The sequence below is a fragment of the Panthera leo genome, chromosome A2 (assembly GCF_018350215.1).
Source record: "Panthera leo isolate Ple1 chromosome A2, P.leo_Ple1_pat1.1, whole genome shotgun sequence".
Classification (NCBI taxonomy): domain Eukaryota; kingdom Metazoa; phylum Chordata; class Mammalia; order Carnivora; family Felidae; genus Panthera; species Panthera leo.
In genome coordinates, this window is record NC_056680.1 from 99,989,387 (window position 1) to 100,005,321 (window position 15,935).

Here is a 15,935-nt window from a genome sequence, read left to right on the forward strand (position 1 = left end):
TGGAGAGAGAGTCTTTCTCATTTAGCTGAATTAGAAACCTTGAAAATAAAAATACTGATATTGTCCCTAATGACAGACAGAAGAGAAGGCTGTCTTGCACTGATATTCAATATAACTTCCCACTGGGGGCGCACTCCTCTAGTCTGCATGATTGAAAATAGAAATGTGTTGATGGTGAGTTGGTTGGCTTATGTTAAGAGGATTTAGTGTGTGTCTCCAAGGCAGAAGGGAAGGATGTATGTGCTGCTGGGGAGAGCCATGCAGAGCCAGGAAAACAGCAAGGAGAGACGAAAGCAACTCTGCAGGTCACAAGACAGGCCGGAATGCAGTTCTGATTTTGAAGAACATGCATGGAACTGAATTGGGGGATAACCTGGAAAGGTCACCTCGCCAAGTTTTCCTGGTCTTGAATGTGACCTCTTTTGAAATCTAAAGGTCGGATTGCTTGGCATTTCAACTTGCTATGGCTCTGGCTCTAATTAGTCCTGTTTTTGAGCCGATTGCCCTGCCTGTCACAATTTTGCAGTCATATTATGGGAAGTGGGTTTCTTTAGCTCCAACTTGGAGTTACAGACCCTTAATTTCACTGTCATTAAGCCTGCATCCAAGGCCAGCCCTCCTTATCAGAGACTGTTCAAGCTGGAGTTTCTTGTCCAGTCCATACCCACCAAGAGAATCTGCAAATTCCTAATGCATCTCTGTGTGAATCGCTCCTCTGTTCTGCCACTGCTTGTTGGTGGTGTGCACATATGTGAGCCATTGCAGAGAACAGAGGGACAATTCAAATGCTGGGAACATTTTTAGAATAATGATACTCGGTGGAATTTCACAGAGACTTGCGTTTTAATTTATGACTCTGGGCCACTTTTGTCAAATAAAGCATGTATTTACAATATTCAAACATTTAAATCTTTGGAAAAATGTTTAACTCTTTTGGGTTTGAGTTTATGCGTCCCTTTAATATTTACGTGATTTAAGTTTTGGTGATGGAAAAGCTAGGATGGAAAGACAATCCAACTATACACTAAATGGTGCCGAGATAACTGGAAGATAGACAGCTTTGAAGATTAAGCATCTGTAGGTCAGGGTGAGTCATTCTCTCTGCTCTGATTTCGTTCATTCATCCATATCCATAGTCTCTCCCTTACACATGAACACAACATAGTATCAAAACTGTTTGTGTTGTAAAGGGACAAGTTGTTCAACCTTTCCTGTTCTTGATTTCCTCACCTATAAAATAAGGGAATAGCTTAAAATGCCATGATATTCTGGAAATACTTAAGTAGTATATAATATATATTTATATGGTATACGGTAATAATAGCAACAGCAACCCAACATGTGTTCTCTGCCCACAGATTTTATTCCAACCACTTGATGATTAAGAGGTCCCTTGAACACCCTAAAAGGCAGGTTAGATTTCCTCTGTGCAAGGACTGGCCCAAGCTCACCTGCTCCAGAGCCTTAGGGAAGGCTTGACTTCCTCTCTGATGAGCTAGCACACTGAAAGGGGCTGAAAGGGCCAAGACAGGTGCATGGCAGAATGCACTTGCCCTTACAGAGCTCAGGAGAGCCACTCCTTGTATTTCTCTTCTAAGAGGCCAAGAATAAACTCTTACCCTCAGAGATGTCAGTGGATAAGCCTCTGGGTGACATGCACCTCATAGCCTTTGCAGATGAAAATACAGGGTCAAAGAGTTATCTGGGTTTCTCAAAGGGAGAAGAGATTCGCATAATGATTGTCCCCAAATCACAAAGGGTCCTTCTCATCTATAGGGGTCCAGGCAGCATTAAATAAGACCGTGGAGCTGGCCTTCCCCATCAACAAACAAGTCAGTTTCCAGGGAACTGGGTGTTAGATGAGCATGTCCCGCTTACCAAGAAACCAAATTGTCAGTTCTTCCTGGCGTGTTTCAAAAGTAGGTTTTAAAACTGTATCTACCATCCGCTTGGAAGTGTAGTTTCTACAAGAATTGTAGAAATCTTTCAGAAGCACTTGTCAAAATTTGGATGCAATTCAAGGTCATTGTATATAGAAGCACTATACCCACTGATGTCATATGGAATTCTTCCACTTGGAAAAAAGCCAGAGAGCACCACAAGGGTGCAAGATGTCAGGGACTGCTTTTGATATGTTTTGAAACATAGGAGCTTTGATTCTAATGTCTGTGTCATATGCTAAACACATGTGCCCTTAACTAAATATCACAAAAACCTACCATAAATTGTCAACCTTAATGGTTTCCTCATTTCAAAACACATTTGTTTTGTAAGTTAATGCGCTAAGGCCAATATTTTAAGGTGACTACACAGAGTTTAAATGAAAAACATATCAGATATATATGTCTATACAATTACATACACGTACACACACTCCCACATAATTACAATTTCTCTGTTATTTTAAGTCAGAAAGAAAGGCAAGGAATTTTGTACACATTTGAGACCAGTGCTTTTGCTACCATTGACACCTTTAGGTATTTTAAGGCTCTCATCCCCACTTTACCAAATCAGAAGGACAAAATTAGGTGAAATTAAACTTTTCCAAACATTTTTCTTTGTGTGTGTGTGTGTGTGTGTGTGTGTGTGTTTCCAAAACTTTTCTTCAGAGGAAGAGGCTGTATAGAGACTTTATGGCCTCTACAAAGATGAGAGGTGATATTGAAAATTATTTGAAAGTTGGTGTTTGCTTTTAGAATTTCCTTTATTTTCAAGTTTATGATCCATGTTCTTTCATTCCAAGACCAGCTCATACTCCTAACATCTGCTTCTAGGGACAGAAATTTCCAGGATAACACATCTTCCTAGTATCCCCAGGAAGAGGTCAAAGAGAGGAAAAAAGGCAGCCTAGAGGGTGGTGGGGGACAGGGAAACAGAGGCAGGTCCTGCAAATATTCTTTCCTCGTCTCAGCTGGGAATTAGCTCTCAGCTTCTGCCTCCACTCAGCCTCCTGTGCGAGCTAACAGAGATAATGAGTGTCACTTAAGACACATCTCGGGCAACATGTTGGTTGTTTCAAAAAGTAAAATAGGCATGGGGTGCCTGGGTGGCTCAGTCAGTTGAGTGTCTGACTCGTGGTTTCTGCTCAGGTTGTAATCTCATGGTTTGTGAGTTCGAGCCCCACATTGGGCTCTGGGCTGACAGTGCAGAGCCCGCTTGGGATTCTCTCTCTCTCCCCCCCTCTCTTTCTGCCCTTGCTGCTCTCTCTCTCTCTCTCTCTCTCTTTCTCTTTCTCTAAAAGTAAATAAATAAAAACTTTTTTAAAAAGAAGCAAAATAGGATAAAATCTTGAAGAAATACCCTTTTTCTTTATTTCCCCCCTAAAATGTTATGATAGCAAATACAAGGGACTTTTAGAGAAAAACAGTAGTATATGAAATCATTTTGTAAATCTTTTTTAAAATTTACTTTAATGTTTATTTTATTATTTTTGAGAGACAGAGAGACATAGAATCTGAAACAGTCTCCAGGTTCTGAGCTGTCAGCACAGAGCCCAATGTGGGGCTCAAACTCTCAAACTGTGAGCTCATGACCTGAGTCAAAGTCAGACATTTAACTGACTGAGTCAACCAGGTGCCCCAAAATCATTTAGTAAATCTTTTAGCCTGTATGTTAAATAAACTGACACAGTAGAATATTCACAAGAAACAGATTTTAAAATGTTCTATGTGTATAAGTGCCTGTCTTTATTATCATTGCTAAATATAAAGCAGTAGCATAATAGTATAATTTAATATAATATGATGTATACTTACATAAAATATAATAATGTGCTCAGTGGAAATGTAAATGATCATGTTTCCACTAGAATACAAATGCATTCCAGTAGATATTTAATATATTTTATTTCATGCCATATTTTAAATAAGTTTCTACTTTCCTAACTGAAGGAATATTTATGTAATAACAAAAGCTCTTACCAGTGCTCCACTCAGAGCAGAAAATAACAAGATTTATGTATTGAAATGTCATTCTATTTTTAAATTTTAACATTTGACAGATTACCATGCGTTAAGGAAACAAAGAATACTTCAATCCCCAAATTTAGTATGGTTATTGACACTGTCAAGGGGTGTTAGAGGATTGGATTCAGTTCTGAGTCAGACCAAGCCAGAACCTTGATCAAAGTATCTCAGCTGTGCTCAGCTGCACGTTTACATAGTACCTTCAGATGCAGTCTCTTCCTGGACTCTCATGGTTACCCTAACATAGAAAGGGGGGAGCCAAGCTGTCCTTTAGAGACAATATTTAGTGCCATGGGTCTCCAATCATCTTTGGAGAAGGCAAAAGGGCATCTGCCTCACTGCACAGAAGCATCAGTAGGTGTTGTCACTCCCAAGTTCGACGGCAGAGACCAAAAACTCAAAATGAGAAGCTGACATGGAGCAATTACAACTTCTCTCACTAATGACCTGGAAGCATTTGAAAAGCTAAGTAGATATGCTTCCAAGGAAATATTTTTTTCTTTAGAGTAATATCCTTCATTCATTTTCAGTTCATTACATGTTTTTTGTTTTGTTTTTTAATGTTTGTTTTTGAGAAAGAGAGAGGGAGACAGAATATGAGTGGGGAGGGGAAGAGAGAGAGACACACAGAATCTGAAGCAGGCTCTAGGCTTTGAGCTGTCAGCACAGAGCCCGATGCAGGGCTCGAACTCATGAACCGTGAGATCATGACCTGAGCTGAAGTCAGACGCTTGAGCTTGACCGACTGAGCCACCCAGGCACCCCTGCAGTTCATTACATGTTATAATGCTCCTTGTGTGTGGCACACCTACTTTCTGTGCCAGTAATTTGGCAGGGAATGAGACAAACAACCTGCCTTCAGGGAAACTTACACTTCCGTGGGATACACAGAACAGTAAATGAACAAGATGGCTTCGAACGGTGATAAATGCTATGGAGGAAATATTCAAGGGGATGTGATAGTGATGGGGAAGGGGAGACAGGATTGTTCTTTGTTTAGGTGGTCAAGACCAGGTGAAGTGAGACTTGAGTGGAGGCCTTAAGAATAAGCCATCTTGGGGTGCCCGGGTGGCTCAGTCGGTTAAGCTTCTGACACTTGATTTCAGCTCAGGTCATAATCTCATGGTTGTGAGATCGAGCCCTGTGTCAGGCTGTGCACTGGGTGTGGAGACTGCCTAAGATTCTCCTTCTCCTTCTCTCTCTGCCTTTTCCCTGCTCTCTCTCTTTCTTTCTTTCTCTCTCTCAATAGATAGATAAATAAATCCAGAAATTTAAAAAAGAGAAAGAGAGAGAGAAAATGAGCCATCTTGACAGAGCCAGGACCTAGAAGCAGGAATGAGCTGAAATAGGGCAGACCAGTGTGGCTGGCGGAAGGCAACAAAGAAGGAGGCAGAAGCTACCATCAGGTCATGAAGGGCCTCACAGGCCACAGAAAGCAGGAAGAGCTTGTTTTAAGTGCAGAGACAAGCCATCAGAGTGTTTTTTGAGAAGGAAAGGAATATGATCTGTTTCGTGGTTTTAATGACTTTTTAAAAAATGTTTTTATTTATTTTAGAGAGAGTGTGAGTTGGGGAGGGGCAGAGAGAGAGGGAGACAGAGGATCTGAAGCGGGCTCTGTGCTGACAGCAGTGAACCCAATGCAGGGCTCGAACTCAGGAAATGAGAGATCATGTCCTGAGCCCAAGTCAGATGTTTAACCAACTGCACCACCTAGGCACCCCTGGTTCATGGTTTTAAAATACCACTCTGCCTGCTAGGTAACAGAAGGGCCAAGATGGAAGAGGCAAGGCCATTGAAGAGATTAACAGCCCAGGTAAGAGATGATGGTGGTCTGCCCTGGTGAAGCAGAAGGAGAAAAACAGCTGGAATCAAAAATATGTTTTGAAGAGAGAAGGCATCAGCACATGGGTAGTGGTGAAAACCATGGGACTGAATGAGTACACCCAGGGAAGAGATGTCTAAAGTAGGGAAGAGGGCTCTGGACCAAACTCTGACTTTCATACAGAAAACAAAGCAGCAAAGGAACATGGGAGTTGATACCAGAGAAGCAGGAGATAATCCACAAAGTTAATCTACATGTTCAAATTAGTGTGAGCTCCCCAGAAAGTCCATAGGTGAAGATAAATAACTATACATTCTTTAGACACCACTGGTCTTCTAGCATGTTTGGAAAAAAAAAAAATTCACCTTTACCAAAGTCACTTACCTATAAATACATTTTTTTAGAAGCTTCTATGTTACTTACTTTAAAATCTTACCTTTGCTCCAGTGTCCCCCACTCCACGTAAACCCATTGGTCCAGGGGGTCCTGGTGGTCCCCGAGGTCCCTGAGATGACATAATAAAGGAGAGAGTGAGTGTACTTGTCATGTGCAGTGTTCATCAAAGAAGAAAGGAAGGAAGGTAGGGAGGAAGGAAAGAAGGAAGGGGGGGGAGGATGGAAGGAAGGAAGGAGGGAAGAGAGAGGAAATGAAGGAAATAACAGCGATGTCCACACTTACAGCCACACCAGGATAGCCATCACCTTTGAGTCCTGGAGCACCCACTGGTCCCCGAGGTCCTTGCGCACCCTGGGTAAATTCCAACACCAGGTCATAATGTTAGACTAAACTATGAAACACCTGGCAAAACTTAAGCACAATACCAACTCTATATGGCAAACATGCATTTGATAATGCAAAGGAATGATCTGAAAAATTTTAGAAGGGAATTCTACCACAGACGGCAACTTGTTATAAGTCTCTCTTCATAAGTCTTACCCATTTGCATTTGGTGGGAAGCGTGGAGTGAATATAGGGAATATATGTGAACCATTACAAAGTCCTCTATAGGAAACACATTTCATAGGAATTAAAAATGGCCGATTGTTGATAGGTTAATTTTTAAATTTATACTTCTCTGCATCATAAATTGTGGAGAAGTATAAAAATGAGAAATTTTAATAAGCACAGTGTGAGAAGAGAAGGAAAGAATACATAGCTATATTTCAAGTGTAAAATTTTGAATGTAAAGATAACTATGTGCTACCTATTGTTATACTATATCCATTGTCCTCTTCAGTGGTGCCCAAATTACACAAGGAATAAATAAGCCAAAATGAAAATTAAATACGGATTAATTTTTTTAAAAAACAAGTTGTAAACATACAGGACACAGAGTTTGTGTTGTGATTCATATCTCAAGACCGAGGAAGAAGTTCTAAATATTGCTTTACATGATAACCTTTGGCATCAAAAACTTTTGGTAGCTACAACTGGCCTCCTCTATAGAGGAAAGTGTGATTACTGCCTTTTGAATGACAGGATTTTCGGGAAAGTGTAACTCTCCTTCGAATGGAAATCAAAGAAATTTCTGGCTCAAGTAAAATGGAGAGAGAGGAAGAAAAAAATGAGGAAAACTCTTAGAAGATTCAGTAAATATAAACCTATTACACTGTATATAAAATGTGTAATTTTTTTTGTATCACATTCCATTCTGTTGCTGTGATAACTCTTACAATGACCCTTTCAACGCATATCAACTATTTTGATTAAAAACTGTCCATATTCCTATGGGTTTTACATTAGAAAGAAACTAGTAATTGGCAGACCTTTGTTTCCCAAGATTGGAAAAAGTAGCAGGACTCTCAGTGCTTTCCTTATATGCAAGGATCTCAAATTCTGAGATCAAACTACCGTTATCCCAAGCCAAATGCTGCCCACAATCCAACTCTCAAAAGCTGTTCCTAATTCTACTTCTATGAATGAATGATTGACTGGGGGGAAGAAAATTACATACTCTTTAAGTATAAAAAAGTTAAGTTTATTTTGAAAATCATGAATACAATAGCTGTTTTTTCCTATTAAATTGAGACTGGTTTTATGGGATTAACCTTCTTAAGAGTGATCTCTAGGAAACGTGTGGCCACTTGTAAGAACTTAATCTACTATTTATCATGAACAAAACCCCAGGATGATCTCTTCAAGTTATGTGACAGAGAGCAAAAACAAGTTCTTCTGGAGAGGTGAATTTTGGCATATCCCCAGCTCTAAGGAACAAACTAGTCACTAGAAGCAATTTATTGTGTTAATCCAACCAAATTTAATGTTAAAGCGCCAAACATTACATAAAGACATGTTCCAAAACAATATATCCGTTTCTTTCCGTGCCTACACAAGGAACAGGCCAACGACAGAAGAAAATAGTAACTGCTCCCTGGTTAAGTTGAAAGGAAAAGAAAACTGGAATCAAGATTCACTTTCAGGTTTTATTTCTAAGTTTCAAGACTATAACAGATTATCAACAGCTGTTACTGTTTATCCTCTGGCACCCACATGGGGAGAAAAAAATGTTAAAACATTTATAGTTTACAACTAAACATTTTTTACCTAGAGATCCTTGTCCTGCTTCCTGCAAAATTTTCAGCTAGCTTGTTACTTCTAATATTAATAGGAAATATCAGGGGGCAGGGATAGGGGCACTGTTCTGTCTCAGATTTTTATTCTGGACTCCTCACAATATATTTCTAGAGAGAATTTTTGTCACTTGGCCTTTATGCGCTGGATTCAAGAAAATGTCCTGCAGAGCAATTCCCTTTGAAGCGTCTCTCGTTCAATAGAAATTAGGGCAGAAATATCAATCTGGTGTTTTGCAATGGGCTTTAGGGGAGGATCTGGAGCTCCCTGAAGTCATATACAAAACTGAATTATGTGCCAAAACTTCTATCAGACATTTAACCTCTCAAAGGTTTAAAAAATAGCGCATTAGGGAAGAATGGCAGAAAGAGTATCATTAGAGACCAAGGGATTAGAAAAATCATGGAGTAAAGAAGCAAATTACTTTAACTACATCATTAGCAATGCCAATGGCGATCAGTAAAAAAAAACAGGAGGGGCTAATAAATCCAGGCTGCACATTTAATTGGATTTTATTTCTACTGTAAAGGACAGTATAAGTAGAGAGACGTAATTTTAAATCATGGAACTAGGAATATGCAGATTCAGGAAGTTATCAAACAATATGAAAACTGCTACCCAATGTTCTTGATCAAAGCCCTATCTGCAGTATTAGCATTAGAAAATCTGGAATTTTCTCCTTGTGTCGTACAGAGCTTGGGTTCCCATGTACCTCAGTGTCTGGGGAGTAGGATGACCATCTTGTTCTGGTTTGCCCTGGACTTTTCTCTGTTTTAGCTTGAAAATCCCACATCCTGGGAACCTTCTGTGTCCTCAATAAAGATTGTCTCTCTAGCAAGGACAACTGTTAAAGTGATTAAGAACAATGGAGTTCAGGATCTTCCCTTGACCTTTAAAAGGACCACTCCAACTTAATTGCAGTATATAATAGGTTTTGCATTATATTTCAAAAATGGTTCTTAGTTTTCTTTTTTGAAGTTTGAAAATCCCTGATGTTAGTACTTGAATCCTTGTATCCACAAGAGGCAATCTGATAGAACTAAAACCTGTTTCAAAACCACATAACAACATGCTACTGATTTAATGAAGTGCTGATTATGGAGCCCTGAAGCCTGTTCTCATAAACGGGGATGGGATGTGCTTGTGACATTTGGAATGTTAAATTTTGCTGCGATGCTGGGTTTTGTGTGAACAGGGAAATGGTGCCTTGTTGCCATGGAAAATAGATATGATTACTGAAAGCCGTCTTCTCCTATAATTATTTGCATTTTCATTTAAAATAACTGAAAGATGGAGAACGAAGCAGAGAAATTTAATTCAATAAAGCTTCCAAACATGAACTTTCAGTATCTCTTCTGCAAAACGCTGTCCAAAAAGTTCAAGTTTGGAAGATTTATTGAGTTAAATTTCTCTGCTTTGTTTTTCACAGTGGTGGTTTGCAGAAGAGACACCTATGCCATTCCTATGTAAATGAAAGAAGCTAGAGGTCAGATAATCTCTTGTACCACAGACATTACAAAAGGAGTTATTTTCAAACAACTATTGAGTCATCCAAAATTTCACCATAAGGGGCTATCATTCCTCCACATTTATGAAAAATAAATTATCTGATGGCTTGATTTTTAAAAACGAAAACAATGCACTGAGTTCTTCAATGTAGAGAGTGAGTAGAACAGTCTCAACTATAAACTTACTGTGCATTAAATCCCCTTTCCCTTCTGTCTCGTAGAGGGAAGAAAGAACATGAATAAAGCCTACCTTTGGTCCTCGAATAGCAATTCCCGGTTCTCCTTTAAATCCAGGCATCCCGGGTCCTCCCCTGTCTCCCTGCGTATTTCAAATAACGTTCAGTTTCAGGCTTTAAGTAGCAGGAGAAGCCATAACAGCACGAAGCACAAAAGAGATGAACCAGGTTATAAAGGCTTTGATCTATCAGTCTCTGATCTTGAGGTAGTGTCTTCTTCTAATGTATTTGAGGGGGATTGCAAATCCTAAGCAAATAAAACCTGTTGGTAAAGACTATGACAGCTGTTTAGAGGAAGGCCACTAAAATAGGTGGCTACCTAGACTCAAATACTTGGACTGTAAGAATGGGAACCTCTTAAACCTGAGTAGATTTCTTTCCTGCCAGACTTTCTGATTATTAATCCTACCTGATTCTTCTGGATAAACACAGTACATTTTTACTTGCATTAGGGTTCCAGGATTTGGTGGAGGTAGTTCATGATGAAGTGACAAGTTCAAGAGCAGAAGCTAGAAATCTGTTTTCTAATCTTAAATTTCCTGCTAGACCTTAGTTTGCTTAATTGTGAACTGTCAGGGTTGAACTAGATAATATCTTGGGGTTCTTCCAAAACTAAAATTCTAGTCCATTGGTATCATGAATTTTTTTCCCCACCCCACCTGCCAAAGATCCAAGTTTAAAATATGTATATATAAAAAATAAGTATTCTCAAGAATGCATACCTTTGGCCCAGGTGGTCCAGGAATTGATGCTCCGGGCATCCCAAAAGGGCCCATAATTCCTGGTTCACCCTAAAAAAAAAGAGCAAAATACTTACTACATTGCAAGCAAAGAAATCATATATAGGAATTATATTAGGAAAAATAGAAATGTATTCCCAGCATTTTAAAATATTATGACCTATTTCCCAGACCAATGTGAAAATATTTGAGCATCTTTGTAAACCACTACTAAAGTTTTTAATGATTAAGATTTCAGTGCCTTTAATAAATGCATTCAATTAAGTTCTGAGTATTAGGAAATTTTTATCTCTTGTGTATTCTTTTATTTGCCAATAAAAATTATGCAATTCACGGTGCTTCCATTTTGTATTGTGTGCCAGGAAGCTCAGAGGGAACTATGTGTTCAATTACAAGAACTTTCTCCAGCATAAGTTCTTGGGTACACTTGGCAGGCAAATAATGTTCCTTTTAGTTTATAACTTTTTCCTTTGTTATTTTATTTTATTTTATGGCCCATGATGTATCAGTCTTCTATTGTATGCTATCTCACATCCCTTTTCAGAAGTAGGGAGTTTATGGTAAAAACAATGGAATTTTTAATAGAAAATTTCAAACATGTCTTTTATTTACTTATTTATTTAATTTTTTGGCATCTCAATATTGACTCTCAATAAAGACCCAAGCAATATCTCTGTCCCACCTGCTTCTAGACCAGGATTCTCAGATTTTAGTGTAGAGAAATCATAAGAGGAATTTGGTAAAATATAGTCAGGTCTCAGCCCCAGAAACTTTAATTCGGTAGCTCTAGGGGCTGGGCCCAGGAATATGAATTTTATGAGGCACTTCTGCTGGTTCTGATATAGGTACAAATACCTCACTTAAAAACACCATCGGGGGCCTGGGTGGCTCAGTCGGTTAAGCATCCAACTCTTGATTCTGACTCAGGTCATGATCTTGTGGTTCGTGAGATCAAGTCCTGTGATAGGCTTTGTGCTGACAGCATGGAGCCTGCTTAGGATTCTCTCTCTCCCTCTTTCTCTGTCCCTCCCTGATGTGTGCAAGCCCTCCCCCTCCCCAAAATAAATAAATAAACCTTAAAAAAATTTTTAGAACACTATGCAAAGTAATTGTCATTAAAAGAACATGACATGTTCAAAATGACCCATTTGGGATACTAGAAGAAAATATTAAAGCTTCATGATATATTTTTATCTCATCTTTTAGATTTTTAATTATTTATGTAAATATCATAACAATATGATAGTTTATGAATAAAACTTACAATTAAAAAATAAACCTATATTGAGGTGTGGTCGAATTCATTTTTGCTAGTAGGGATTTATAATCAATCACTTTGGAAACTACTGATGTAGGATAGGTGTGGCAAACTGCGACCTTCAGGCCAAATCCTGCCTGCTGCCATGTTTTACACAGCCATTGGCTAAAAATGGTTTTCATATTTTGTTTTGTTTCTGTAAGTCGGCTCCACACCCAACATGAGAGTTGAGCTCATGACCTCGAGATCAGGAATCACATGTTCTATCAGGCATCCCAGTTTTCACATTTTCAAATGATTGTTATATAAGTGATTATGTAATATCCTCAATTTTGCCTCTTGGCCACAAGGCCTAAATTATTTACTACTTATACTTTTCCAAGAAATTTGCCTCCCCTTGCCTTAGAGATTGAGCTCTTTCCAAGTGCATGAGCTGCCCACTTGGCCCCCGTGTTTCCTCCAAGAGGGACTCCATCAATCAGATTCACCACTAAGACTCTTAGTGCCCTAGACCACATTCACCTTCAGCGCTGAGACCCTCCCACTGTGCTGATTACTCTGTACGACCCACAGGCTGAGCACACCAGCCAACCAGGGCCCAGATCGTGCCAACACATGCACATACCAGTCTTTAATTCCGAACCTATAAGGCAATGGCGCATGACACAGTGAGGATTTTGGCAACAGACAACCACTCTGTTCAATCCTATGGCCAAGGATAAAACATCAACTCATTAAAATTCTCACTTAAACCAGAGTAAACAAGATTATGCTTCTAGATTTAATCTATTCTTTTAAAATAAGAAATTATACACATAGTATAGAATTCTCTTAAAGACTGTATTAAATTGTGATTATGCTTTAAAAAATAGCAATTCTTCATCAAAAAAGCTCTATTTCAAAATACAGAAAAAATATTTTGAATAAGAGTAAGATATAAGGAATAACCATTATTATTAATACTAATACAACATTTTCCCTACATGGCAGCATTTCTCATCAGGTGCTTCTTGAATTACCTGGAGCATAGGGCACTTATTTACAAAACACAGATGGCTAGGACCCACCCACCTATTAAGTCACGCTATCCAGGCATGGCACCAAGAAATACAATTAAAAAAATTTTTTTTAACATTTATTCATTTTTGAGATTGAGAGAGGCAGAGCATGAGCAGGGAAGGGGCAGAGAGAGAGACACAGAATCTGAAGCAGGCTCCAGGCTCTGAGCTGTCAGCACAGAGCTTGATGCGGGACTCGAACTCACAGACCATGAAATCATGACCTGGGCTGAAGTCGGACGCCCAACTGACTGAGCCACCCAGATGCCCCAAGAAATATGGATTTGTAACAAGCTCCCAGGTGACACTGATGGACACTGAAGCTTAATAACTGGTCTACAGAGAATGCTTTATTTTCTACCTGCTCGTATGTGGCTGATACCATTTTTTTTCCCTTTTAGTTGTTTTTTTTAATATCTGGTCCTTGAACATGCTCCTTGTCTCCTTACAAATAGCATCTTCCTAGAAGCCTGAACTCTCTTAGATTTGCAATTTCTGTTTCCTGACACATCCAAATGACCTCAATATTCTCTTCTGCTAAGTCAGGACACATACCTAATTGCCTGTCTCACAATTTCCTTTTCTTCATTCTCAGCACCCTGTCCTGATCACTTTATCAGGACATATATCTCCTACTTTCCATTTCACAGTATTGATTTTTTACTCTCTGAATAGCTCCACGTACTATGTGCCAGGAACAGTGCTAAGTGCTTTATTAACTCTTTCAATCTTCACAGCAATCTTAGAATAGGTACTATTTTTACTTTCTTTCTGTGATTGAAGTGACGGGCCCAGAAAGGTTCAGGGTGGGGCAGGATGAAAATCCTACCCTACCGCATTCTGAAGCCCCACTCCTCATCATCACTGTGCTGCCTTAGTCTGGAATTGTGCTGTTGTTTAGCAAAAAAGGATGGTAGAGAATTGGTATCTCCTACAGTCATAACTTCATCCCAACTTCTGAATATTTGGTGGTAAGTTGAAAGAATTGACAAACAGATTGTCTCTAAGAATCATAAATGTTCCAGTGAAGATGACATAGTTTGTGGACTCTTTACTCCATCCTGTTTGGTCTGGAATAGTATGCTTATTCTAAAGCCTTTTTCATTTGGGAGTTTTGTTTTGTATTTGTTGAGTAGGAACCAGGGAATCCAATTTGCAGTGGAAATCTACTATTCTATTAAAACCAGACACAATTTCAATCTCCCAAGAGCACAAATGAGAATATAAGAAACATACCTTCGGCCCTTCAGGCCCTGGAAATCCCCTCTGTCCTTGATTTCCTTTGCTCCCTTTCTTCCCTTCATCACCCTGATGAAATAATTATAAAAAGACAGTTGTTGTGTTAACAAACCATCCTCGCTCTTCTAACAACCCTATCAGGACCCTGTTATCAACCGACACTGATTTCCTAGCAATGTGTCCCAAGTCCTGCTGGGTGGCATGGGATTTGTCAATGTTCTTGAGCAGATAGGGTGACTTCAGAATTGTTCAGTCTTCACCATTTATTCAATGTGATTTAATATTTTTAACAATCTAAGCTCAGTATCTCTCTTTGGGGACTTCAGTTTGAATTCACAATTCTTTTCACCATTGGTTTATTAACAGATGCTTCTGAGACATTCACAGTTTCAGAAAAGAGAGCTACCTATGCTTTTTCAGCTTTGACGCCACTTCAGTGTTGAAACGTAAAATGAGATGTTTTCCAATATAGAGAGCAAACTGGTGGTTGCCAGAAGGGAGTTGGGTGGAAGAATGGGTGAAATAGGTAAAGGGGTTTAACAGTACACTTATCTTGAGCACTGAGAAATGTATAGAATTGTTGAATCATTATATTACACACCTGAAACTAACAAAACACTGTATGTTAATTATAGTTGAATGGAAAAAAATCTAATTTTAAAAAGAAGTGGCAACAAGGTAGTGAAGCATGAAATAGCTACACAAAATGTTACCACTGAAGGAAACCAGATTTTTCAAATCCAGCCCCATTTCTTCCTCAATGAGGAGTCTAGCTCTATCTCCCGAAGGAGACCAATAATTCTATTGGTAGAAAGATCCATGAGCATTAACCTGGAGCAGAGTTAGAAACTGCCTACTGGCTGTTCCTCAGCCTGGTTGTGTAACCTTATGCTTCTCTGAAAGAATTTTGTGACCTCCAACCAGAGAGCTCAGAGAATTACAAAGCGATCCTTAAACTAGGGCTCAGTTGCAAGGTATCCTATCTAAATGTGTGCTCAGCTCAACAAAGGAATGAATTTGGGGGTTGCAGGTGAAACCATTTAATCATTTATCAGATAAAAAATGATTATAACACAGTTTTCAAACCTAAGCATGTATCAGAGTCACGTGGAGGGCTTGTCACCCTATGTGGAGGGTTTGTGCTGAGCCCCACATCCACAGTTTCTGATTTAGTAGGTCTGCATTGAAACCCAAGAATTCACATTTCTGACACATTCCCAAGGTCATCAGCAATGCAGACACTCCGTTAAGAAGAGGTGAACTCGTATTACACCCACAGATTGTAATTAACTCCCCAAGGTCCGAACTAATAAAGAGCAGTGACACGGGTGATAAAAAATAACAGTTGAATGTTATTGTACCATGAACTTACTGTATCATTATCATTTGCCAATGGAGGCAAAATCTAACCCCAACTAGTTATTTTCTTCCATTCACTCCCACGTTTAATTTACTGACCTAAATAACCCAGAAGATAGCAATAGGAACCCAATTAAAGGTAATAAAGTGCCAACACTGAACAAGAGCATGCCTGGGCT

General features: G+C 39.1%; 1 protein-coding gene across 1 annotated transcript in view; it reads right to left on the minus strand.

Moving 5' to 3' along the window:
- The window catches only part of COL28A1 (collagen type XXVIII alpha 1 chain), a 174,579-nt gene that overhangs the window by 75,996 nt on the left and 82,648 nt on the right, over positions 1–15,935 (minus strand). Inside the window, exons 21-25 of the mRNA XM_042918489.1 lie at positions 14,395–14,466; positions 10,825–10,893; positions 10,117–10,185; positions 6,466–6,534; positions 6,224–6,292 (exon numbers count right to left, since the gene is read on the minus strand). Coding sequence (XP_042774423.1) covers positions 6,224–6,292; positions 6,466–6,534; positions 10,117–10,185; positions 10,825–10,893; positions 14,395–14,466 — 348 coding nt within the window. The remainder of the gene's footprint in view (positions 1–6,223; positions 6,293–6,465; positions 6,535–10,116; positions 10,186–10,824; positions 10,894–14,394; positions 14,467–15,935) is intronic.